Source organism: Fringilla coelebs, assembly GCF_963513975.1.
Source record: "Fringilla coelebs genome assembly, chromosome: 29".
Classification (NCBI taxonomy): Eukaryota; Metazoa; Chordata; class Aves; order Passeriformes; family Fringillidae; genus Fringilla; species Fringilla coelebs.
This window is the reverse complement of record NC_140055.1, coordinates 302899-327518: the sequence shown is the minus strand read 5'-3', so window position 1 is coordinate 327518 and position 24620 is coordinate 302899. Positions and strand designations below refer to the sequence as shown.

Genomic DNA, 24620 nt, shown 5'->3' with positions numbered 1-24620 from the left:
CGGATGGATCTTCCAGGGAGGGGTGGGGAGTTCAGAATTCCATGTGGGAATTTTGGGAGGTGAAAATTCCCTTTCTTCGGTTCCCTTTTCGGGGTTGGGTTTGGATTTTGTTCTCCCGCAGAGCCGAGGTTTCTGTGCATGCGTGTAGAAAGTTGTAAAATGTCAAATTAATGGTTTTTAATATATAAAGAGAGAGAAGCTTGGGGTTTTCCCGGATTTTCGCGGCGGGTCGGAGCGTTCTGGCAGCGGTAGGAATTTTTTCCGTTGGTGTTTGGTTGTTTTTTGGGCTTTTTTTTGTTTTATTTTATTTTATTTTTTTTTCATAGAGGAACTAAAATTGTACAATTTTGTTTTTTTAATAAAATAAATCTGTTTTGACTTTTTTTTGTTTTAAAATTTATTTCGGCTGGGGGGCTGTGGGGCCAAGGATCTGGGGGTTGTGGGGTGAAGGATTTGGGGTCTACAGGTCAAGGATTTGGGATTTTGGGGGCAAAGAGTTTGGGGTCTGTGGGGCCAAGGATTTGGGGTCTGTGGGGTGAAGGATTTGGGGTCTGTGGGGTGAAGGATTTGGGGTCTATGGGGCCAAGTATGTGGGGGATTTGGGGCCAGGGATTTGGGGCCAGGGATTTGGGGTCTGTGGGGTCATGGATTTGGGATTTCTGAGCCCAGGGATTTGGGGTGTTTGCCACGAAAGTTTTGGGATCTCTGGGGCCAAAATTTTGGGATTTTTGGGGCCGAGGGTTTGGGGTCAGTGCCCAACTCCTTCTGTGCTCATCCCAGCCCCAAATCCCCCAGAACCGCCCCAAAACAAACGGGGGAAACGTCAGAGGGGGCCGCGCGTCCCGGCGGAGAAATCCCGCAGATTTTGGGTAAAACCCCGCGGATTTTGGGGTAAAATCCCACAGATTTTGGGGTAAAATCCCGCGGATTTTTGGGGTAAAATCCCGTGGATTTTGGGGTAAAACCCCGCGGATTTTGGGGGTAAAATCCCGTGGATTTTGGGGTAAAACCCCGCGGATTTTTGGGGTAAAATCCCGCGGATTTTGGGGTAAAACCCCGTGGATTTTGGGGTAAAATCCCACAGATTTTGGGGTAAAACCCCACGGATTTTTGGGGTAAAACCCCGCGGATTTTGGGGTAAAGCCCCACGGATTTTGGGGTAAAATCCCGCGGAATTTGGGGTAAAATCCCACAGATTTTGGGGTAAAACCCCGCGGATTTTGGGGTAAAACCCCACTTTTTGTGCCGCTCCTGGTGCAGGGGACGCCGCGGGGGCCTCGGGGGTCTCGGGGGCCTGGGACCCCCTGGGGCCACCCTGGGACCCTCAGGAGCCTCCTGGGGGAGAGTCCGGCTGGGGAGGGGAAAATTGGGAATTGGGAGAGGCTGGAATTGTCCCTTTGGCCCAGGAATTGTCCCTTGATCCCGGGAATTGTCCCTTGATCCCAGGAATTGTTCCTTTATCCCGGGAATTCTCCCTTTTCCCAGGAATTCCCTTTTCCCAGGAATTGTCCCTTTTCCCCAGGAATTTTCCTTTATCCCAAGAATTTCCCTTTTTCCCAGGAATTTTCCCTTTTTCCCAGGAATTTCCCTTTTCCCAGGAATTTTCCCTTTTTCCCAGGAATTTTCCCTTTATTCCAGGAATTCCCATTTCCCAGGAATTTTCCCATTTCCCAGGAATTTCCCCTTTATCCCAGGAATTGTCCCTGTATCCCGGGAATTCCCTTTATCCCAGGAATTCCCATTTCCCAGGAATTTCCCCTTTTCCCAGGAATTTCCCCTTTTCCCCAGGAATTTCCCTTTTCCCAGGAATTGTCCCTTTTTCCCAGGAATTCCCTTTTCCCAGGAATTTCCCCTTTTATCCCAGGAATTCCCCCTTTTCCCCAGGAATTTTCCCTTTTCCCAGGAATTGTCCCTTTATCCCAGGAATTTCCCCTTTATCCCAGGAATTTCCCATTTCCCAGGAATTTCCCTTTCCCAGCATACCGGGGGCTGGGTCGGCTCCGGCCGGTCCAGGGGGGGTCTCGGCGTGCTCCGGGATTTTTGGGGCGGGCTCGCGGACCAGAGCTCCCAAATCTGCAGGGAATGGGCAGGAGGAGCCTCAGGATCCTCCCCATCCCTCGGGAAGGGAAATTCCCACATCCCAAACCGGGACTGGGCACCGCCAGGGACGGGATAACCAAACAGCCCCATGAAATCGGATATCCGGAAAAAATTAAATGTCCCAATAAAATCGAATATCCTGGAAAAATTAAATATCCCAATAAAATGGAACACCCCAGAAAAAATAAAACATCTCAATAAAATTAAGCCCCCAATTAATAAAATAAAATAATATAAAATAAAATAAAATAAAATATAAAATAAAATAAAATAAAATAAAATAAAATAAAATAAAATATAAAAGAAAATATCCCAGTAGAATCAAAATGTCCCAGTAAAATTGAATACCCCAGAAAAAAATTAAATATCCCAATAAAATGAAACACCCCAGAAAAAATAAAACATCTCAATAAAATTAAACCCCCAATTAAAAATAAAATAAAATAAAATAAAATAAAATAAAATAAAATAAAATAAAATAAAATAAAATAAAATATAAAAGAAAATATCCCAGTAAAATCAAAACGTCCCAATAAAATTGAATATCCCAGGAAAAAAATAAATATCCCAATAAAAACAAACATCCCAGAAAAAATAAAACATCTCAGTAAAATTAAACCCCAAATAAAATAAAATAAAATAAAATAAAATAAAATAAAATAAAATATAAAATAAAATATCCCAGTAAAATCAAAACATCTCAATAAAATTGAATATCCCAGAAAAAATAAAATTGAATATCCCGGAAAAAATTAAATATCCCAATAAAATTAAACCCCCAATTAAAAATATATATATATAAAAGAAAATATCCCAGTGAAATCAAAATATACAAATAAAATTGTATATCCCAGAAAAAATAAAATTGAATATCCCAGAAAAAAATTAAACATCTGAATAAAAATAAACCCCCCATAAAAAACCCACTCCAATACAACGAAATATCCCAAAAAAATAAAATATAAAAGAAAATATCCCAGTAGAATCAAAATGTCCCAATAAAATTGAATATCCCAGGAAAAAATTAAACATCCCAATAAAAACAAACACCCGATTAAAAAAACCAACCCAATACAACAAAAAATCCCCCAAAAAATAAAATATAAAAGGAAATATCCCAGTAAAATCAAAACACCCCACTAAAATCAAATATCCCGATTAAAAAACACCCCAATAAAATCAAACACCCCAATAAAATCAAACACCCCAATAAAACGAAGCATCCCAGTGCTCCCAGTTCCTCCAGTTCCCCAGTGCTCACCCGAGGAGTCGCTGCCGCTCGGGGCCCGCTCCCGGATCCCTGTGAGCAGAACAGACCCAAAATCTCCATTTCCCACCCCAAATCCCCTTAGGGAAACCCCAAAACCGGCCGGGTTTGGGTTTGGGTTTGGAGTGGGGAAAAAACCCCAAAACCCCAAAAAATTGAAGGAAAAAACTCCAAAACCCCAAAAATTTGAAGGAAAAAACCCCCAAAACCCCCCAAAAAAGAAGGGAAGGGAGAGGGGACCCCAAATGTGAGGTCAGGGGGAAATTTGGGGTGAATTTGGGGGGTTTTGGAGCCAGATCTGAGCGGGGGAACCCCCGGCCCTGAGCTGGGACCGCGGGAGGGGTTTGGGGTCAGAATCCCCCAAAAACGGATGTTTTGGGGCACTTTGGGGGGTTTGGGGGGGAATTCTGGATCTTTTGGGGCATTTCGGATTATTTTGGGGTTGTAACTTCTGGATCTTTTGGGGTTGTGGTCTCTGGAGGTTTTGGGGCATTTCTGATTATTTTGGGGTTGTAACTTCTGGATTTTTGGGGGCATTTCTGATTATTTTGGGGTCGTGGTCTCTGAAGGTTTTGGGGTTGCGATTTCTGGATTTTTTGGGGGCATTTCTGATTATTTTGGGGTTGTGGCCCCTGGATCTTTTGGGGCATTTCTGAATTTCTGATTATTTTGGGGTTGTGGTTTCTGGATCTTTTGGGGTATTTCTGGATCTTTTGGGGTTGTGGCCTCTGGAGGCTTTGGGGTTGTGATTTCTGGAAGTTTTGGGGCATTTCTGATTATTTTGGGGTTGTGGTTTCTGGATCTTTTGGGGTTGTGATGTCTGGAAGTTTTGGGGCATTTCTGGTTATTTTGGGGTCGTGGCCCCCGGATTTTGGGGTTCTGCTCTGACCTTTGTCCTTGCTCCTGTGGTAGGTGACGAAGAGCACGAGCAGGGCCAGCACCACGAAGATGGCGGGGGACCAGTACCGGGCTGGGACCCCCGGGGCGGCTCCTGTGGGGACAGAGGGGACCCGAGGGACACTTTGGGACCTTCCGGGGGGGTGGCAGCTCCCCCAGGAGGGTGACACCTCCCCCAGAGCGGTGACACCTCCCCCAGAGCGGTGACACCTCCCCCAGGAGGGTGACAAGTCCCGAGGGGGTGGCACACACCCCTCAAGAGGGTGACGGGTCCTCCAGGGGTGGTGTCACCTCGTCATGACAGTGACAAATCACTGGGGACAATGACACGTCCCCACGATGGTGACAAATCACTGGGGACAGTGCCACCTCCCCATGCTGGTGACAAATCCGTTGGGCAATGAAATGTCCCCATGATGGTGACAAATCCTGGGGACAATGCCACCTCCCCACGATGGTGACAATCCCCTGGGGACAATGTCACATCCCCACAATGGTGACAATCCCCTGGGGACAGTGCCAATCCCCTGGGGACAATGCCACCTCCCCATGATGGTGACAATCCCTGGGGACAATGCCACCTCCCTGGGGACAGTGCCACCTCCCCATGATGGTGACAATTCCCTGGGGACAATGTCACATCGATGGTGACAATCCCTGGGGACAGTGCCATATCCCCATGATGGTGACAATCCCCTGGGGACAATGCCAATCCCCTGGGGACAATGCCAATCCCCTGGGGACAATGCCACCTCCCCACGATGGTGACAATGCCACCTCCCCAGGATGGTGACAATCCCCTGGGGACAGTGCCACCTCCCTGGGGACAGTGCCACCTCCCCATGATGGTGACAAATCCCCGGGGACAATGCGGGGACAATGCCACCTCCCTGGGGACAGTGCCACCTCCCTGGGGACAATGCCACCTCCCTGGGGACAGTGCCACCTCCCTCCCTCCCTCCCTCCCGCGGAACTCACGGCTCTGGTTCCCCGCCGGTGTCCCCGCGAGGTCCCCGCGGCTCCCGGGAGGGCTCGTGGTGGCCCTCGGCCCCGCTGTCACCGCGTCCCCGTCCCCGCGGGCCGTGCTGGGCTGTCCTGGTGGCTCCAGGGGCTCCCGGGTCCCCTCCGGGGGCTCCTCGGTGACGTCCCCGTCCCCGTTCCCGTCCCCCTTCCCCGGCTCCTCCTCCTGGAAGCCCAGGGCTGGGAATTTGTGGGATTTGGGATTTGGCATTTGGGATTTGGGATTTGTCCGTTCTCCCCCAAATCCGGGCGTCGGGAACGGGAATCTCCCCCCCAGTGTCCCCTCAGGGGACGTGGGACAGAGTTTGGGGACATCGCCAGAGGGTGAAAGGTCAGGAGGGCCCCAAAAGGAAATTTTGGGAAAGAGGAGACGGAGGAAACCCCGGGAATTCCGAGGGAGCGGGGACGGGATCCCAGGAACGGCCGGAGATGTTCCAGGATTTGGGATTTGGGGGGAGATCTGGAAAATTCCCTGCCCCCAGAGGGTTTTGGGGGTCTGGAACAGCTCCCCAGGGAATGACCCCGACCCCAAAACCCCCAGGAGGGTTTGGGAAGCACTCCAGACACCGGGCGGGACTTTGGGATTTCGGGGATTTTGGGATTTTGGGGTTTTGGGATGGCCTGGGGTTGGGTTGGATGATCTGGGGGATTTTTCCGTCTCAAGAGGTCCCGCAGCTCTCCGAGGGGGCCGAGCTCGAGCAGAGCAGCGGCCCCACATCCTGTGGGGCTCACACCTCGCCCCCGACAGCAAAAACCCCAAATCTGTCGGGTTTTCACCGTGGAAAATGGGGGCTGGGGCTGAGCCGAGGCTGCTCCAAAACCCAGGAGGATTTGGGGTCGTGCCACCAGCAGGGGATTCCAAAATACCCCAAAATATCCCAAAACGTCCCCATGTGGGGCGTGGAATTGCGGGATGTGAGGCGGGAGGACCCCCCAGGACCATCCGAGTCCCACTCGTGGCCCTGCCGAGATGAAAACCAACAAAACCGACCCAAAACGGCCCCAAAGCCCCTCCTGATGCGGGTTGGGATGGATTTGGGGAGTGGGACAGCTCAGCAGACCCCAAAACCCTCCTGGGAACACAAACCAGGCTCAGCAAAGCCAGGCTCAACCCGAACCTGAGCTTAACCCCAGGAAAAGCCCTCAGGGCCTCCCTGAGCTGCCTTCAGCCCCTTCCTCTCCCTCATCCTCCTCATCCTCGCCCCAGCCCCGCACCCCGAGCCCCCGGCCCCACTCACCGGCCCCAGAGCAGAGCAGGGCGAGGCAGAGCCCCCCGAAGCCCCTGGGGCCCATCCTGCCCCTCCCCGGCCCTTCCTTCCCCTTTCAGGGCAGGAAGCGGCGGTTGGCGAGCAAAGGTGGAGAAATCGGGGGAGGAACGGCAAAAATCGGGGCAGGAACGGCAAAACCCAGCCCGGGGGTCCTTTCTCCACCCCATGGATCCATCTGCCCACCCCATGGATCCGTCTGCCCACCCCATGGATCATCTCCCCATGGATCCACCTCTCCTCCCTATGGATCCATCTGCCCACCCATGGATCCATCTGCCCACCCCATGGATCCATCTGCCCACCCCATGGATCATCTCCCCATGGATCCATCTGCCCACCCCATGGATCCATCTGCCCACCCCATGGATCCATCTCCCCATGGATCCATCTGCCCACCCCATGGATCCATCTCTCCTCCCCATGGATCCATCTGCCCACTCCATGGATCCGTCTGCCCACCCCATGGATCATCTCCCCATGGATTCATCTCTCCTCCCCACAGATCATCTCTCAACCCCATGGATCATCTCCCCATGGATCATTTCTCCTCCCCATGGATCCATCTCTCCACCCCATGGATCCATCCCTCCTCCCCATGGATCCATCTGCCCACCCCATGGATCCATCTCTCCTCCCCATGGATCCGTCTGCCCACCCCATGGATCCATCTGCCCACCCCATGGATCCGTCTGCCCACCCCATGGATCCATCTGCCCACCCCATGGATCCATCTGCCCACCCCATGGATCATCTCTCCACCCCATGGATCATCTCCCCATGGATTCATCTCTCCTCCCCACAGATCATCTCTCAACCCCATGGATCATCTCCCCATGGATCATTTCTCCTCCCCATGGATCCATCTCTCCACCCCATGGATTCATCTCTCCATCCCGTGGATCATCGCTTCACCCCATGGAATTATTTTTCCATCCCACAGAATCATTTCTCCATTCCCTGGAGAAATCCCATGGGTTCATTTCTCCGCCCCATGGAATTCTTTCTCCTCCCCATGGATTCATCTCTCCACCCCATGGATTCATCTCTCTGCCCCATGGAATAATTTTTCCACCCCATGGATTCGTTTGTCCACCCCATGGATCATCCCTTCCCCCATGGAATTATTTTTCCATCCCGTAGGATTGTCTCTCCATTCCCTGGAGAAATCCCATGGGTTCATTTCTCCACCCCATGGAATTCTTTCTCCTCCCCATGGATCCATCTCTCCACCCCATGGATCCATCTCTCCACCCCACAGATCATCTCTCCACCCCATGGATTCATTTCTCCTCCCCACGGATTCATCTCTCCACCCCGTGGATCATCTCTCCACCCCATGGGAATTATTTTTCCATCCCACAGCTCGCAGCCCAAATCCCTCACCCAAAATCCAAACCCAGATCCCAAACACCCCAGAGTTGCTCTCTGTGTCCCATTTTCCCTCAGATCCACCCCAAAACCCAGATCCCAAATCCCAGATAATCCCAGATCCCAGATAATCCCAGATAATCCCAGATCCCAGATAATACTAAATCCCAGATCCCAGATCCCAAATCCAGATCCCAGATCCCAAATCACAGATAATCCCAAATCCCAGATAATCCCAAATCCCAGATAATCCCAGATCCCAAATCCCCGATCCCAAACCCCGGCCTGCAGGGATTGGTGGGGCTGAAGGGTTTTTTTTGGGGGGTGGGTGCTGTGAAATGTAGAAAGTTCCGGAGGCGGGCAGAGGGAGCAGGTGCCGAAACCGCGCGAGCTCCTCGTCCTGCTCTGACTTCCCGGGGTTATTTTTGGTGCTTGTTCAGCCCTGAAGTTTTCACACGACTCAAAATGCATCAGAAAAAACTTTTTTAAATAGTTTAGAAAAAAAGTAATTTACAAAAGTAATCACTGACCAGAAATAAACAAAGAAACAAAGAAACAAAGAAACAAACCAACACCGTTCCCGAAGGTTCGCTGAGGCAATGTTAAAAATTCATTTTCCACCCCAAAAGGGGCTGGTCTGGAGCCCTCCCTGCACGACCCCAAAGAACCCCCAAAGAATCCCCTGAGGGACCAGGACCGGCCCCGGGCTGTCCTGGAGGGATTCCCAAGGTCAGGAATTCCCGAATTCCATGGAAAACCCTCCGGAAGAGCCTCCTCCACCCGGGAGAGTTTGGGGCCGGATCCCGGGGGGAGAGGTGGGAAAAGGAGCCCAAACCCCCCGGGGCTGCCAAAACCACAGAGAAAATTCCCAAAAACCCCTCCAAAACCACGGAGAAAATTCCCAAAAACCCCCCAAACCCCACAGAGAGGGAAACTGAGGCAGCAGAGGTGGGGGGGAAGGAGAGATTCCGTGAGGGGGAGATCCCTGAGATCCGGGGCCGGGGCAGGATCTCGGGGGATGCTGGGGCTGTTCCAGAGTCACCTCGTGGTGTCCGTCTGTCTGTCCGGGCAGTGGAGACGCTTTAAACCAGTTCCAGATCCTTCTGAACCAGTTCCAGATCCTTCTGAACCAGTTCCAGATCCTTCTGAACCAGTTCCAGGTCCCCTTACAGCAGCTTCAGCTTCTTCTAAACCACTTCTGGTTTTTTAAACTAGGTCCAGACTCACCTATATAAATCTTTAAATCACTTCTGGTTTTTTAAACTAGGTCCAGGCTCACCTATATACATCTTTAAATAAGTTTCTGATTTTTTAAACTAGCTCCAGGATCACCTATATACATCATTAATAAATTTCTGGTTTTTTAAACTGGCTCCAGACTCACCAAAATACACCTTTAAATAAATTTCTGGTTTTTTAAACTGGCTCCAGGCTCACCTATATACATCATTAATAAATTTCTGTTTTTTGGAAACTAGGTCCAGACTCACCAAAATACATCTTTAAATAAATTTCTGGGTTTTTAAACCGGTTTCACGTTTTTTAAAGCTGGTTTTATGCCCCTAAAACAGGCTCCAGGTGCTTTAAATCTTTTTAAATCCTTTTCTTCAAAGCGGCTCCTTCTAGACCAGCTCCAGGCCGGCCGTGGCGGCGCTTCCTGCCTTCCCGCCGTCCACCTGCAAGGACAGACGGACACGGGCTCGCTCTGGGGTCGGGGGGATGATCCGGGGTCTGGTTCCAGGCTCTGGGACCCTCAGTGCCCGTCCCAGCCCGGGGGTCCCATCCCCACCTCGGGGCTCCCATCCCCACCTCGGGGCTCCCATCCCCACCTCGGGGCTCCCATCCCCAGCCCGGGGGTCCCATCCCCAGCCCGGGGGTCCCATCCCCAGCTCCGGGGGTGCCATCCCCACCTCGGGGGTCCCATCCCCACCTCGGGGGTTCCATCCCCAGCCCGGGGGTCCCATCCCCAGCCCGGGGATCCCCTCCCCAGCTCCGGGGGTCCCAGCTCACCGGCTCCGGACGCTTGACCAGGGAATAAACGGTGGTGGCGGGTCCCCTCTCGGCGGGTTTGGCTTTAGGTCCCTCAGGGACGGGCTGGGGGAAAGGAGGTTAAAGTTTTAAAATCTAAAAAAATATTTTAAACCATTTTAACAATTTTTAAAGACCCCAAACGCAGAGACCCCTCAAAGAGCCACCTCTGGAGGGGTGTCCCCACCCCGAGGCCCGGCTGGAGCGCCCAGGGACAGTGGGGGACAGTGGGAAGGGTCCCCCCCATGGCCCAGGGACAGTGGGAGGGGTCCCCCCCATGAAACGGGACCATTTTAAGCTCCCTCCCGACCCCAAATCCCCGTTTCTCTGGGATCCCTCCAAACCCGGGATTTTGGGGCTGGGCGTGGAATTTTGGGCAAGTTCGGGCGCCCCTGGGGCACCTCCGGCTGGAATTCCCAAAAGGAGCCGAGGACTGTCCCGCTGTCCCCGGGGTGTCCCCAAGGTGTCCCCAGGGTGTCCCCAGGGTGTCCCCACAGTGTCCCCGGGGTGTCCCCTGCCACCTCCAGCTGTGGCACTTCCGGCTGGAATTCCCTAAAGGAGCCGAGGACTGTCCCGCTGTCCCCGGGGTGTCCCCTGGGTGTCCCTATAGTGTCCCCACAGTGTCCCCACAGTGTCCCCATGGTGTCCCCGGGATGTCCCCAACCCCAGACCCACCTGCTGGCTGTGGCCCACCTCGGCGTACACGGTCGTGTAATCATTTATGGCCCCCACAGCTGGGGAAAAAAGGCAGAATTTGGTAATTTGGGGATTTGGGGATTTGGGGATTTGGGGATTTGGGGATTTGGGAATTTGGGGATTTGGGGATTTGGGGATTTGGGGGTTTGGGAATTTGGGGATTTGGGGATTTGGGGATTTGGGGGTTTGGGGGTTTGGGATGCAGGGAATGAGGGAATCCCAACCTCGGGAGTCCAGGCTTGGGTCCACCCTCCACCCCGAAGCCCCTCAGAGCTGCTGAGGTGGGAATTGCCCCTGGTCCCACCCTCCCTGGTGCTGGGAGGAACTTCCAGCACCAAGGACAGGGAAAATCTGCCCTTTTTTGGTTGAAATCCCAAATTCCTGGCTGCTCTTTGGAGGACAAAATCCGTTTGTTTGTCCCTCATGTGGTCCCCTCGTCACTCATGAAGCAGAGGGGGAAAGGGGGATTTAAATCCTTTAAAATCCCATTTTGGGATAAATTTCCCTCTGCAATTCCTGGGTGTTGGTCTGGGTGAGCACGTGGGGATGGGGCACAGCTTGGATCTGGTCCTGGAGGGATTTTCCAGCCTCGGGGATTCTGGAATTCTTGGCTGGGCTGACCCTGAGTCCCCGAGTGGAATTCCTGGCTTTCCCCCCCAAATGTCTCTTGCCAGCTTTTCTCTTTCCCCGAATTCCCTCTTTTTTCTCCTGATCCCACGGCTGCGCTCCCAGCTCCCCCCTGGGGGTCTGGGATGAAGTTTTCCAGCAGAAATGGGGGGAAATGGGATTTCAGGAATCTGGGATCATCCCCCGGGATCAGCCCCTCCCTCTCCCCACCAGGACAGAGGGGTCGGGGTCCTTCAGCTCTGACCCCAAACCACGGCACCGGGGATGGTTCCCTGATCCTAAATGCAATTCCCTGGCCATTCCCAGCAGGAAAAGGGGCAGGGAACTGCCCCAAAATCCCACCTGTGTCCGCAGGCTTGGACTGGGAGAACCAGAATTTCCTCCGGCCTGGGGAAGCTGCAACAGAATCAGAACCCCAAATCTGCCCCAAATCCACTTCAAATCCACCCCAATCCACCCCAATCCACCCCAAATCCACCTCAAATCTGCCCCAAATCTGCCCTAAATCCACCACAATCCATCCCAAATCAGCCCCAAATCTGCCCCAAATCCACTTCAAATCTGTCCCAAATCCATTTCAAATCTGCCCCAAATCCACTTCAAATCTGTCCCAAATCCACTTCAAATCTGTCCCAAATCTATTTCAAATCTGCCCCAAATCCACCCCAAATCCATTCCAATCGACCCCAAATCTGCCCCAAATCTGCCCCATTGTGGCTCCATCCCCCTCCCAGGTCCCACCTCCTGCTCCCCAGGACTCCAGGGATGTTTTTCCACGCTCACCTTTGTATATCAAGAGGAGCACGAGGACAGCCAATGGAAGCAGGATAAAAATCCCAATTATGATCCAGAACCCGCCCCCAAGCTCAACCTGGCTGCTGGAGTGGGTACCTGGAAAAGGGAGACGATGCAGAAGATCCCATCCCATCCCAACCCATCCCCAAATCCCATCCCAACCCATCCCCAAATCCCATCCCATCCTCAAATCCCAATGTTCCCATGGCTCTCAGGGGATCGGGATCACCCCATCCCAACCCCAAACTTCCCGCTTTTCTCAGGGGATCGGGATCAGTCCATCCCGCCTTTCCCTCCACCTTTCCATGGCCCTCACAGAAAGCAGGATCAGCCCATCGCAACCCCAAATCCAACCTTCCCATGGCTCTCAGAGGAGTGGGATCAGCCCATCCCAACCCCAACATTCCCATCCCAACCCCAACCCTCCCGTGGTGTTTCTCAGGGGATGGGGATCAGCCCATCCCAACCCCAAATCCCAGCTTGTCCTGCTCTCAGGGGATCAGTCCATCCCAGCCCCAAATCCCAGCTTTTCCTGCTCCCAGGGGATCAGGATCAGCCCATCCCAGCCCCAAATCCCAGCTTTTCCTGCTCCCAGGGGATCGGGATCATCCCCCCCACCTTTCCCCGCCTGTCCCCGGCTCTCACCTGCGCAGAGCGCCCCGGGGCTGGTGACAGTGACACTCCTGCTGCTGACGCGGTTCCGTGCCGTGCACGTCAGCGGCCCCGGCTCATCCGGGGATGTTTCGTTCACCAGCAGCACCACGGAGCTGCCGTCCCACGTCCGATCCTGCCCCCTCCAGGTGTAGGAGACGTCCCCAAATCCGTCACCGGGCACGGAGCAGCGCAGGGAGGAGCTGCAGCTCCCGTCCGAGCAGTTCTGGGCCTCGCAGGTCACCGTGGGCTCTGCCAGCTCCCCTGGGGACAGCGGGGTGTCACAAACCTCTGTTTTAGTGTGAAACCCCCCAAACAGCACTGACAGCACCTACTGAGCACCCGCAGGGTGAAGGTGGATGTTTTTCCGTCAATTTTTACGGAGTAGGTCCCGGCATCCTCCATCCTCAGCTCAGAGATTCTGAGCGTGCGGCCGCCCTCAGAGACGGCAAAACGGGCTTTGAATTTGTTTTCTGAAAATAAGGGTCGAGGAGGATCCTCAAATGCCACAGACACTATGACTTCATTCCCAAAACTCCAGAATGCTGGATTTTTGTCCATGTTGCGGGTGTGGAAGGTCACGGACCCGCCCAGGACCCCGAACACCTCCTTGGGGTCACTGGCGCTCGCTGGGGAGAGAAAATGGGGAGAGAAAGTGAGATGGGGGTGGGATGGAGGTGGGATGAAAAGGGGAAAGGAAGTTGGGATGAAAAGCTGGGATCAGGGTGGGATCAAGGTGGGATGAAATTGCTGAACCCAGAGGAAGAAGCCCATCATGGCTGGGGGTGTTTGAGGGCTCATGGGGGGCTCATGGAAGGGTCCCTGGGCCAAGGAAGAGCACGAGGCCACCCCCAGGCTGAGCCCCCTGAGCCTCGTGCCAAGGACAGAGCCCAGAGGGGACCTGAGAGGGAAAGGGGAACGAGGATTTGGGGACAGCCTGGCCCTGGGCACTGCCAGGGGCAGCTCCAGCACGGCTGCTCCAGGCTGAGCACACAGGGCAGGGAACTTGGAACTGTGGGCTGGCTGTGACAGCTCCGTGACCTTCCTGTGCTGGGGACACCAGACCTGGTGGGGTCTCCCCATTCCAGGTGGGGTCTCCCCACTCCAGGTGGGATCTCCCCACTCCAGGTGGGATCTCCCCATTCCAGGTGGGATCTCACCCTCCAGAGATGAGAACCCTCCCACACCCCTTTGGATGCAGCCCAGGCCAAGCTCCAGGACCCCTCTGGTCCCAGCCCTGCCCTCCAGTGACCCTCCAGGACTCGGCTCCCCAGTTCAAGGAGGAAGGAGTTGGTTTTGTTATTTTCACAACTTCCCATTCCCAGTTCACCACCTCACCCCATTTATACTGGGAATGCAGTTCTTCTTCCCAGTTTTCCTAACAGGGAACTGATCCTGGCCCAGCCCCGAGCTCGGGCTCGGAATTTCTGCCTCCCTCAGCCTCAGCCACCCCTGGGACATGGACAGAGGACACGGAAAAAGCTGCAGGGGAAGATAAAGTGACAGAAATAACGGAGTCATGGGATGTTTCACATGATAAACACCCCCAGAGTGGGGAAGGGCTGAACCTTGCCCAATTTCCCTCTTTTTTCAGCCAGAAAACAACGCAGGATGAGACCTCCAAAAACCAGGAGGCAACGTGGGGAGGAGCAGGAGCTGGAGGCAGAGCAGGATGTCTGGAGAACATCTGGAGCAGAGATGGACACCAGAGGTGGACAGAGAGATGGACACAGAGGTGGACACAAAGATGGACACCAGAGGTGGACACAGAGATGGACACAGAGATGGACACAGAGATGGACAGAGAGATGGACAGAGAGATGGACACAGAGATGGACACAGAGGTGGACAGAGAGATGGACACAGAGATGGACACAGAAATGGACACCAGAGATGGACACAGAGGTGGACACAGAAATGGACACAGAGATGGACACAGAGATGGACAGACAGATGGACACAGAGATGGACACAGAGATGGACACAGAGATGGACCCCAGCCCTCCAGCAGCAGGTTTCCATGGCAGCAGGAGCTCCACGCCAGCCCTGGATCCCAACATTGGACCCAAATCCACCCCGTGGAGCTGCTCTGGTGCTCCCACCCACCCCTCGACCCCAAAAACCCCCAAACCACCCCAAAATCTCCTCCCCAGGGGACGAGGAGCACCCGGCACTCACCGGTTTGGTGGAGGAGCAGGAGGGTGAGGAGGAGAGGGATCCAAAACGCGTCCATGGATGTCCAGAAGCAGAGAGGATTTGGGGGCATCAGCACCCTAAAATGCAGCTGCACAAAAAGGAAGAGGAAGAGGAAGGGGCCCTGTGGGTTTCCAGCGCCTGCGTGGAGGGCGGGGTCATTTTTCATGTGGTTTCCATGAAAGGAACAAACCCCCAGCAGCAAGGGGGGACAATTCACACCCCAGATGGAAATTTGGGGGGCTCATAAACCCCTCTGTTTCCCGTGGAAAGGTGTCGGTGGACCCCGAGCGTCACCTGGAACAAGTGGCTCAGGTGCTGCGTGGGGCTTGGCCGTAATGGGGCAGCTCCAGCTCCCCCTGTCCCCCCCAAAACCACCCCCAAAAGTGGGAAATGAAAATTTGGGAAACAGAAACAGCGCTTCTCCGGTCCTGATTATTCTGGGACGGCCACACGCAGATGGTCGTGGTGAAATTCTGGGGTGAGGGGGAAGTGAGCCGGAGCAGATTGAAAAAGGTTCTAAAAGTGTTCAAAAATGTTCTAAAAAATGGATTAAAAATCCTAAAAAAACACCCTGGTTCCTCTACCCCAGTAAGGAACTGGGAGCTGCTGACCCAGACTGGTTTGGGGTGGAAGGGACCTTGAGGACAACGTTTTGGGGCTGGAAAGGGGAGTTGGGGTGGGAACGAGGAGGATTTGGGGTGAGAATGAGGAGGATTTTGGGGTTGGAACGGGGAGGATTTGGGGTTGGAACGGGGAGGATTTTGGGGTTGGAATTGGAAGGATTTTGGGGTTGGAACAGGGAGGATTTTGGGGTTGGAATTGGAAGGATTTTGGGGTTGGAACAGGGAGGATTTTGGGGTTGGAACAGGGAGGATTTTGGGGTTGGAAAGTGCATTCTGGGGTTGGAAAGTGCATTTTGGGGTCGGCTATTCCTCCCCAAAGCCCCCGGTGCTGCTGCTGCCGTGCCCGAGCTGGGGACAGCGGAGCCATCGCGATGTCCCCAAGTGTCGCCGGCGCTCGCTGCAAAGGGAAAGCAAAACCCCCCCGAGCCCCGCGCCCCGCCGGGACAGCTCAAATTAATCCCCCCGAGCCGCGGGGCTGAGAGCGCCGCAGCCCCGGCGCGTCCCCGTCCCCGTCCCTGGGCCACAGGGGTGGCCGGGGGTGACAGCGCGACCCGACCCCCCCGCGGCAGCAGGAGGAGGAGGAGGAGGAGGAGGAGGAGGAGAGGAGGAGGAGGAGGAGGAGGAGGAGGAGGAGGAGGAGGAGAGGAGGAGGAGGAGGAGGAGGAGGAGAGGAGGAGGAGGAGGAGGAGAGGAGGAGGAGGAGGAGGAGAGGAGGAGGAGGAGGAGGAGGAGGAGGAAGGAGCCGCAGGGGCCGGAGCAGAGGAAGTCCCCGCCGGGCTCTCGCAGCCCCGAGGGGTCCCCGCTCCGCTCCCAGATGTCCCCGCCCGGGGGTCGCCGCTGTCCCCCCGCGCTGCTGGCGCTGCTGCTGGGCCTGGCCGGGAGCCGAGGTGAGGAGGGGGCGCGGGGGGGGCCGGGGGGCTGCGGCAGTTCGGGAATTGCGGGGAATTGGGGAATTGCGGGGAATGCGGGAATTGGGGAACAGCCGGAGCGGCGAGAGGGGCTCGGGGGGATGGAGAGGGGCGGGCTGCGGGTTTGGGGGGATTCTCCTCGCTTCTCTCAGCCCCCCCTGCCCAGGCAGAGCCGAGCCGGGCCGGGCCGTGACAAGGGGCCGGTTCCCTTTCCCGGGTAGAGTTTGGGGCGCGGAGTTTGGCTGAAAGTCGCGACTTCCCCGACTCTGGTTTAGGATTCTCGGAATGCCAAAATGCGGCAGCGCCCCGCGCTGTGACCGCGGGAGGATCGCTGTGCCTGGCGCCGGAGGAACCCCCAGAGATCTGGGCAGAGATCTACTGGAAAGTGGAATTTGATTCAGGAACGCGGCTGCTGATCCTGACAGCCCCCAGGGATGGAAGTGTCTCCTATGTCAGAGGTCGATTCCACGGGAGAGCGAAATTCCAGCGGGAAAACCTCTCCCTGTGCATCTCCCCGGTTCACAGAGAGGATAACGGGGTCTATTGGGCCGAGTTCGGGACCTTGGGAGCGATTTCATCCCGGTGCTTCCGAGTGTCCGTGTGGGGTGAGCAGCTGGGTCCCTGTGTCCCCTGTCCCTCTGTCCCTGTGTCCCCCTGTCCCCCTGTCCCTGTGCCCCCCTGTCCCTGTCCCTGTCCCCCTGTCCCTGTCCTCCTGTCCCTGTGCCCCCTGTCCCTGTCCCCCTGTCCTGTGCCCCCCTGTCCCTGTCCCCCTGTCCTGTGCCCCCCTGTCCCCCTGTCCCTGTGTCCCCCTGTGTCCCCTGTCCTGTGCCCCCCTGTCCCCCTGTCCCTGTGTCCCCCTGTGTCCCCTGTCCCTGTCCCCCTGTCCTTGTGTCCCCCTGTCCCTGTCCCCCTGTCCCTGTCCCCCTGTCCCTGTGTCCCCCTGTGTCCCCTGTCCCTGTGTCCCCTGTCCCTGTCCCCTGTCCCCCTGTCCCCCTGTCCCTGTCCCCCTGTCCCCTCTCACCCCGCTGTCCCCGCAGAGCCCGTCCCGCAGCCGCAGCTGAAATCCCAACTCCTGCAGCGGGGTCGGGGCTGGTGCCGCCTGGCGCTGCTCTGCTCCAGCCCCGGGAACGTCTCCTACAGCTGGGGCTGCACCGGGGATCCCCCGGGGGAGAGCCGGGAGCGGATCCCGGGGCAGAGCCCGGGGGAGAGCACGGGGGAGAGCCCGGGGGGGATCCTGGAGGAGATCCCGGTGCAGATCCCCTGGGTCCCCTCCCAGCTGATCCGGAGGGTCCCCGAGGGCGCCGAACCCCAAATCTGCCTCTGCAACGTCAGCACCCCCGCGGGCTGGAGCGCGGCCCGCGCCCGCCTCACCTGCCCAGGTGAGCTTCCCGCGGGTCCGGGGATCCCGGGGCTGAGCAGGGCGGGTGTTAGGGGACAGAAATGGGGGAAATCGTGGGAACTTTGGGAAATATCGGGTAAAAAACGTGTATATAGACATAAAATATATAATTTCTAGTTTAATTTTTGTATGCAATATATGTAAGTTTTGTATGTATTCTATGTAAAATCTATACTTATATATTTAAATCCATTTGTATATAAAAGATATACTTACACATATAATGTATACATAAAGCAGATATTTTTATACATATAAAACACTTTTTTATGCATAAGACTCATAGTTATTTTCTCATATAGCCCACTTATTTATCTGTAAAAAATGGACATTCATCTGTAGAAAATGTACATGTATTTTATATAAAATATGTACTTATCTGTAGATATAATAAGTCTTATTATTATTTATACCTATTTATTATTATTTTTAAAGCCGTAATTGTTTACATATAAAACATAGAGGTATTTTGATGCCTCCAATCTATAATTACTTATTATTTTTATTCAATATAAGGCAAAAATACAATTTTAGAGATTCCAGGAATCCTGGGATGGTTTGGGTGGGAAGGGACCCCAAATCCCAGCCTGGTTCCAGGACTCTGGGATTCTTTTCCAGAAATTTCTGAGAGTTTCAGCCACTGGAGGCCGCTGGCCGTGGCCCTGGCCGAGGGGCTGGCCCTGCTCCTCGTGAGCTGCTGCTGCTGGCGGATGGAGATGAGGAAGAATTCCCGGGAAGGTTTGTCCGGAATGCTGGGGGCAGGATCCCAAATCTGGGGGGGTCTGACCCCAAACCGACCGCTGGAACCCCCAAATCTGGGAGTTTTGGAGTAAAAAACCCCCAAAATGCCCCAAATCCCGCCCGTTTCCTTGCAGGATAACGGGGTTACAGACGCTTCCCAAATCCTGCCGGCCGCTGATTCCCGTCCCGCTGGAATTCTGCTCCGGGAGCTGCAGCGGCCGCTGGGAGCCGTGGGACAGAAATATCCGGAAATTCGGGGTTTTCCCCCCAAGATTCAACCCCCGGCTGCGCCTCGGGGCGGAGATTTGGGGATGGAAAACTCCGGAAGGGATGGAAAACTCCAGAAGGGATGGAAAACTCCGGAAGGGATGGAAAACTCCAGAAGGGATGGAACGCTCCAGAAGGGATGGAAAACTCCGGAAGGGATGGAAAACTCCGGAAGGGATGGAAAGCTCTAGAAGGGATGGAAAACTCCAGAAGGGATGGAAAGCTCCAGAAGGGATGGAAAGCTCCAGAAGGGATGGAAAGCTCCAGAAGGGATGGAAAGCTCCGGAAGGGATGGATTTGGGGTTGGGCAGGCGGGATGGGCGGGGTGGGAATTCTGTGGGGGTTTTTTAGGGTTTGGAAATTTGGGAATCCTTTTTTATTAACATTTTTCGTGTTACAAATACAGCTGAGCTGCATAATGAGGTTGTTTAATTCACCGGCTAATTAGAGCCTCGGGCACAGGGAGGGAGCGGGAATTTTGGGGGGGAATTGGAATTCTGAGCTGGAATTTTGTTGGGGATGGAGTGGGGGAGGTGACCCCGGGATCGGGATTTTCCTCGGGATTGGGATTGAAAGGGCCGGCGCCTCCTCTCCCTCATCCCAAAAATCCTCGCGGTCGCTTCTGGGGCGTTAATTGGGATCATTAACCGGGCGTTAATAGGGATCATCCACCAGGAGGGGATTTCGGGAATTGCGGCATTCCCGGTTTTTCCCGGCCTTGTGGGGTGATCCAAACGCTTCCTCTGCTCGTGGCAGTCGGTGGTGACGGACAGGTGGGAGCGGGATTGGGTGGGAAAAGCTCCGGATTGGTGAAAAGGGCGGGAAACCCTTTGGAAAAGGCGCTGGGAATGCCGGGGTGACATCTCGTGGAATCAGGGAAAATCCCGCTTGGAAAGGACCGTCCAAGCCACCCCAAAATCCAGAATTTTCGCTAAAATCCATCGCAAAACTCCCCCTAGGAAGAGAATTTTCCCTGAAATCCCCCCTGGAGCAGCTCCAGCCCCTCCGCATCCCGAAGGACAGGCGGGGACGCCTCCGGCGGGGCGCTGTCATTTATCCTAATCACCCTCATTTGCATGTCGGGGTTAATTTGCCGCCCGCCAATCGCCGTTCCCGTCTCTCCTCTCTCGGCGGTGACCCCGGAGCGGGACGGGGACAGCCCCGGGCCGGCCCCAAGTGGGTCAGGGCGCAGCGGGGGCCGCGGGGTCCCTTTGTTGGCCGCCCCCCGCCCGTGGGAAGACGCCGAGGGCCGTTTGTCCCCAGCCCGGGGACGGCGGGGGTGGCGGTGGCCGCGGGGAGCGGCGACAAAGGCGGCGAGTGTGGCCGGGCGGGGAGGACCCGGGCGGGAATCGCAGCCCCTCCTCGGCGGGGTCCGGAGCGGCGACCCCCGGAAATCCCGCGGGGCTGGGGCGGGGGCTGGGGCGGGGGGATCCCGGGACGGAGCGGGGACCGAGCCGGCGTGGCCATCCGGGGTCAGCCGGGGTCAGCCGGGGTCAGCCGGTGGAATGTCCAGGGACTCCTCGGATGCATCCCGGGATGGGGATCCAGCCCCCCCTGAGCCCCTCCCGACGCGTCCCAGCCCTTTTTCCATGGAAAAATCATCCCGAATTTCCACCCTGGTACAGCTCGAGGCCGTTCCCTCCTGTCCTGCCCCATTCCCTGGGATCAGATCCCAAATCCCTCCAGGATCAGATCCCAAATCCCCCCAGGATCAGATCCCAAATCCCCCCAGGATCAGATCCCAAATCCCCCCTGGATCAGATCCCAAATCCCCCCTGGATCAGATCCCAAATCCCCCCTGGATCAGATCCCAAATCCCTCCAGGATCAGATCCCAAATCCCCCCTGGATCAGATCCCAAATCCCCCCAGGATCAGATCCCAAATCCCCCCTGGATCAGATCCCAAATCCCCCCTGGATCAGATCCCAAATCCCCCCTGGATCAGATCCCAAATTCCTCCTGGATCAGATCCCAAATCCCCCCTAGCTGTCCCCGGGCTTTGGGGTCACTCTGGTCCCCCACAGTGAGGGGGATGTGACCCTTGGGGTCAGTGTCCCACTGGCCATGGGGACAGTGGGGGGGGTCCTGGATGGATTTGGGGAATTTTGAGGCATTTTGGGGAGTCTGGGTAGATTTTAGGGTGATTTGAGGGGTTTTGGGGAGTCTGGGTGTGTTGTGGAGGGGATTTGAGGGGCTTTGGGGTCACTCCATGGGGATTTGGGGGATCCATGGGGCGCTGTGTCCCTGTCAGTCCCAAGGGCTGTTTCTGTCACATGTCACAAGGGTGTCACCACGCGTTGTGGCTTTGGGTCCGGAAGAGGAACCTCTGATCAGGCGGTTTCTCCGCCAGCCTCCAGAACCCCCCAGCCCCGGTTTTGGGGTCCTTGGGGAGCAGCCGCCCCCTGAGGGGGTCCCACCCTGAGGGGTCCCACCCTGAGGGGTCCCACCCTGGGTTTGGCCCTGTCCCACCCTGGGTGAGGCGACGTTGGTGACAAAATGGCGCCAGGGCTGGCGCTGAACCTCCTCCTCCTCCTCTTCCTCCTCTTCCTCCTCCTCGCCGCGCCAGGTACGGGGTTGGATGAGGGTCTGGGGTGGGCACACGGCTTTGGGGACAGCTGGGGACCGTGGGGTGAGCCCACCCTGTCCCCACAAGGTGCCACCACGCCCGGGGGGTGACGGGCTGTCCCCACATGAGTCCCCAAAAACGGAAGTGAGGGGGAAATTTGACCCCTGAGGAATTTGGGGCGGGAAAATTCGAAACGCTGCTCCTGCCCCTCTTCAAGCGAGGGGCTCCAGAAGGGCAGCGGGGTTGAATTCTATTTTTAATGTTCATTTCCGTCCTGAACGCGCCTGGATTTCCGAGCGGGGTGAGGCCTGGGCGAGGACGAGCAGCCCACCCCCACCACCCCCAATTTCTTGGCAGCCCGGGCACGAGACCCCCCGCCCTCGGAGGTGACCGGAGCCGTGGGTGGGGCGGCGCTTCTGAACCCCCAAAGCCCCCAGGACCCCTCAGGGTACTCCCAACTCCACTGGCGCTGGGGGAACCAGCTGAGGATCGCCAGCCAGAGGCGGGGGGAGCAGCCCAGCTACCCCCAGACCCAATTCCGGGGCCGCCTGCAGCTGCTGGCCGGCGGCGCCCTGCGGCTGAGCCCCCTGCGCCTGGGGGACGGCGGCGAGTTCCTGCGGTACCTGGAGGATGAGGCGGGCAGGGAGAGCGTCCAGAGCGTCCTGCTGAGGGTCTACGGTGAGTGTGGGGCGGGAACTGCCCCACGGGGGGGTGGGGACATTGGGACATCCTGGGGATGGCCCCACAGCCCCACGGCGGGGTGGGGACATTGGGACATCCTGGGGAACTGCCCCACGGCGGGGTGGGGACATTGGGACATCCTGGGGAACTGCCCCACGGCGGGGTGGGGACATTGGGACATCCTGGGGAACTGCCCCACGGCGGGGTGGGGACATTGGGACATCCTGGGGATGGCCCCACAGCCCCACGGCGGGGTGGGGACATTGGGACATCCTGGGGAACTGCCCCACAGCCCCACGGCGGGGTGGGGACATTGTGACATCCTGGGGATTGTCCCAGAGCCCCACGGCGGGGTGGGGACCTTGTGACATCCTGGGGATTGTCCCAGAGCCCCATGGGGGTGTTGGGGATCTTGTGAGGTCCTGGGGGTTGTCCCAGAGCCCCACGGGGACTTTGTGAGTTCCTGCTTGTCCAGGAACCTCGTGGGGACATTGTCCCAGAGCTCCACGGGGGTGTTGGGGACCTTGTGACGTCCTGGGGATTGTCCCAGAGCTCCACAGGGACATTGTGAGACCCTGGGGTTGTCCAAGAGCCTCGTGGGGACATCGTGCCATCCTGGGCACTGTCCCAGAGCTCCAGGGGGACATTGTGCCATCCTGGGCACTTTGTGCCACCCTGGGCACTGTCCCACACCCCATGGACCCTTTGTGCCCCCCTGGGCCCTGTCCCACACCCCATGGACACTTTGTGCCCCCCTTGGCACTGTCCCACACCCCATGGACCCTTTGTGCCCCCCGCCCTCTCCTGCAGAGCTGGTCCCCAAGCCCAGCGTGACGGCCACCACCCACGGCGACCCCCGGGTGTGCAACACCACCCTGCGCTGCTGGGTGGCGCTCCAGGGGGTCACCTACGAGTGGATCCCGCCCCAGCAGCCGCAGGTGAGGCCGGGCCCCGTCCTGCAGGTGTCCATGGCCCCCGCGGCGGAGACCTACGTCTGCAGGGTCAGCAACGCCGCGTCCTCCAGCAACGCCTCGCTGACCTTCCGGCGGCCCTGCAGCTGGACAGGTGTGGAAATGGGCAGGGATGGGCTGGGATGGGATGGGATGGGATGGGATGGGATGGGCCGTGGGATGGCCCCAGGGGGGTTTGGGGGGGATCTGGGGGCTGCCAGAGCGACCCCACAGAACGGTCGGGGCTGGGAAGGAGCTCCGAGGTCATCGGTGCAAGGTGGGGCTGAGCCCGTGGGGTCGTCCAGGGGGTCTCCAGGGGTTCCTCGAGCACATCCAGGCATGGACACCCCAAACCTTCCTGGGAATGACCCCGTGGGGTCGTCCAGGGGGATCTCCTGGGGTTCCTTGGACCCCCCCAGGGATGGACACCCCAAAGCTCCCTGGGGCTGACCCTGTCCAGTGTGGGGCTGACCCCTCCAGGTCATCCAGGGGATCTCCTGGGGTTCCTCGGACACCTCCAGGGTTGGACACCCCAAACCTCCCTGGGGCTGAGCTCACCTGCTCATCCAGGGGGATTTCCTCGGACACCTCCAGGGATGGACACCCCAAACCTCCCTGAGCCCCTTCCAAGGCCTTTTCCCCTTTTCCAGGAGGAATTTCCCCAAATTTCCCACCCTGAGCCTCCCTTGGCACAGCTCGAGGCCGTTCCTCTGTCCTGATTTCAGATTCCACCCCAAAATTGACTCCACTGTGGTGTCGGAGGATCCCTGAACCCCAAACCGAGCCCAGAGGGGCTCCGGAGGTCCCTGAACCCCCAAAATGACCCCATGGGGTATTGGGGGGTCCCTGAACCCCAAAAATCCGTCCGGGAGGGGTCGGGGGGGTCCAAAATGATCCCTGGCAGCAGATCCCAGTCCCGAGGTGGGTCCCGGGGGTGGGGGATCCCTTTTCCCTCCTGCCGTGGGTTTGGGGGGATTTGGGGACCGTCCTGGAGCTCCCGGCTCTGCCTCCAGGCGAATCCTCCTCGAGCGCCGCCTGCGCCGCGCCCGGCGCCCTGCTGGCCTTCGTCCTCCTCTTCCTCCTGCTCACCGCGCCCTGAGCCCCCCGAGGGGCACCTGGGGCACCTGGGCACCTTCCAGCACCGCGGCACCAACGCCCGGACCGGGATCCCGAAATCCTCCGGGCGGGAAAACGGCGGCAGATTCGGGAGCGGCGTCACCGGGAGCGTTAATCCGGAAATCCCCCCCAAAATCACCCCAAAACCTGCGGGGAGACCCGGTCTGAGCCCTTCCCGGGGCTCCCTGGGGTTTGGGGGATCCTCCTTTGGTTGGGATGGGGTTTGGGTTTCCCAAATGTTTCTACACACATTAAATTCCGCTCTGAACACAACATTTCGGGATTTTCTGGATTTTTCCCTGGGCTGGGACATCCCAGGGCTCAGGGATTGGAGATGTTTCCCCTCCCAGCCCCTTTTTGGGGACAAAATCCCTTCCTTTGTCCCCCAGAGGAGGGTCTGGCTCCGGAGGGACACGGATCCAGCGGGGTGGGAGGAAATCTCGGGAATGACGGAGA

General features: G+C 56.8%; 4 protein-coding genes across 8 annotated transcripts; 2 read left to right on the top strand and 2 right to left on the bottom strand.

Moving 5' to 3' along the window:
* Window positions 1-19: 19 nt before the first annotated feature.
* Window positions 20-6577, bottom strand: LOC311163807 (uncharacterized protein; the record flags this gene model as incomplete). Its single annotated transcript, XM_084222935.1, has 5 exons — window positions 20-1351; window positions 1984-3400; window positions 4257-4358; window positions 5243-5464; window positions 6523-6577. The coding sequence occupies 4 exons, from the start codon at window positions 6575-6577 to the stop codon at window positions 3246-3248; spliced, it is 534 nt and encodes a 177-aa protein (XP_084079061.1). The 3' UTR covers window positions 20-1351; window positions 1984-3245.
* A 1825-nt stretch (window positions 6578-8402) lies between these two features.
* LOC311163979 (SLAM family member 9-like) lies at window positions 8403-14995 on the bottom strand. Of its 4 annotated transcripts, XR_014616831.1 has the most exons (9): window positions 14896-14995; window positions 13053-13346; window positions 12712-12981; window positions 12055-12162; window positions 11614-11667; window positions 10624-10682; window positions 9931-10014; window positions 8797-9596; window positions 8403-8764 (listed from the first exon to the last, which is right to left on the bottom strand). XR_014616831.1 is itself a non-coding variant. In XM_084223200.1 (8 exons), exons 1-8 carry the CDS (start codon window positions 14981-14983, stop codon window positions 9543-9545), a joined length of 1011 nt encoding a protein of 336 aa, XP_084079326.1. In that variant the 5' UTR covers window positions 14984-14995; the 3' UTR covers window positions 8403-9542. The 4 variants fall into 4 exon arrangements, 3 of the variants coding, with proteins under 3 accessions (XP_084079326.1, XP_084079327.1, XP_084079328.1); XM_084223200.1 differs by having other exon boundaries at window positions 8403-9596; XM_084223201.1 differs by having other exon boundaries at window positions 8403-9596; window positions 11614-11658.
* Window positions 14996-16289: 1294 nt separating this feature from the next.
* On the top strand, window positions 16290-19131 carry LOC311163797 (uncharacterized protein). Its single transcript, XM_084222926.1, has 5 exons — window positions 16290-16423; window positions 16720-17049; window positions 17482-17823; window positions 18462-18581; window positions 18719-19131. Exons 1-5 carry the CDS (start codon window positions 16351-16353, stop codon window positions 18721-18723), a joined length of 870 nt encoding a protein of 289 aa, XP_084079052.1. The 5' UTR covers window positions 16290-16350; the 3' UTR covers window positions 18724-19131.
* Window positions 19132-21209: 2078 nt separating this feature from the next.
* On the top strand, window positions 21210-24364 carry LOC311163878 (SLAM family member 8-like). 2 transcript variants are annotated; one of them, XM_084223027.1, is made up of 4 exons: window positions 21210-21417; window positions 21775-22095; window positions 23061-23163; window positions 24062-24364. In XM_084223027.1, exons 1-4 carry the CDS (start codon window positions 21348-21350, stop codon window positions 24330-24332), a joined length of 765 nt encoding a protein of 254 aa, XP_084079153.1. In that variant the 5' UTR covers window positions 21210-21347; the 3' UTR covers window positions 24333-24364. The 2 variants fall into 2 exon arrangements, with proteins under 2 accessions (XP_084079153.1, XP_084079154.1); XM_084223028.1 differs by having other exon boundaries at window positions 22909-23163; window positions 24062-24288.
* Window positions 24365-24620: the final 256 nt, after the last annotated feature.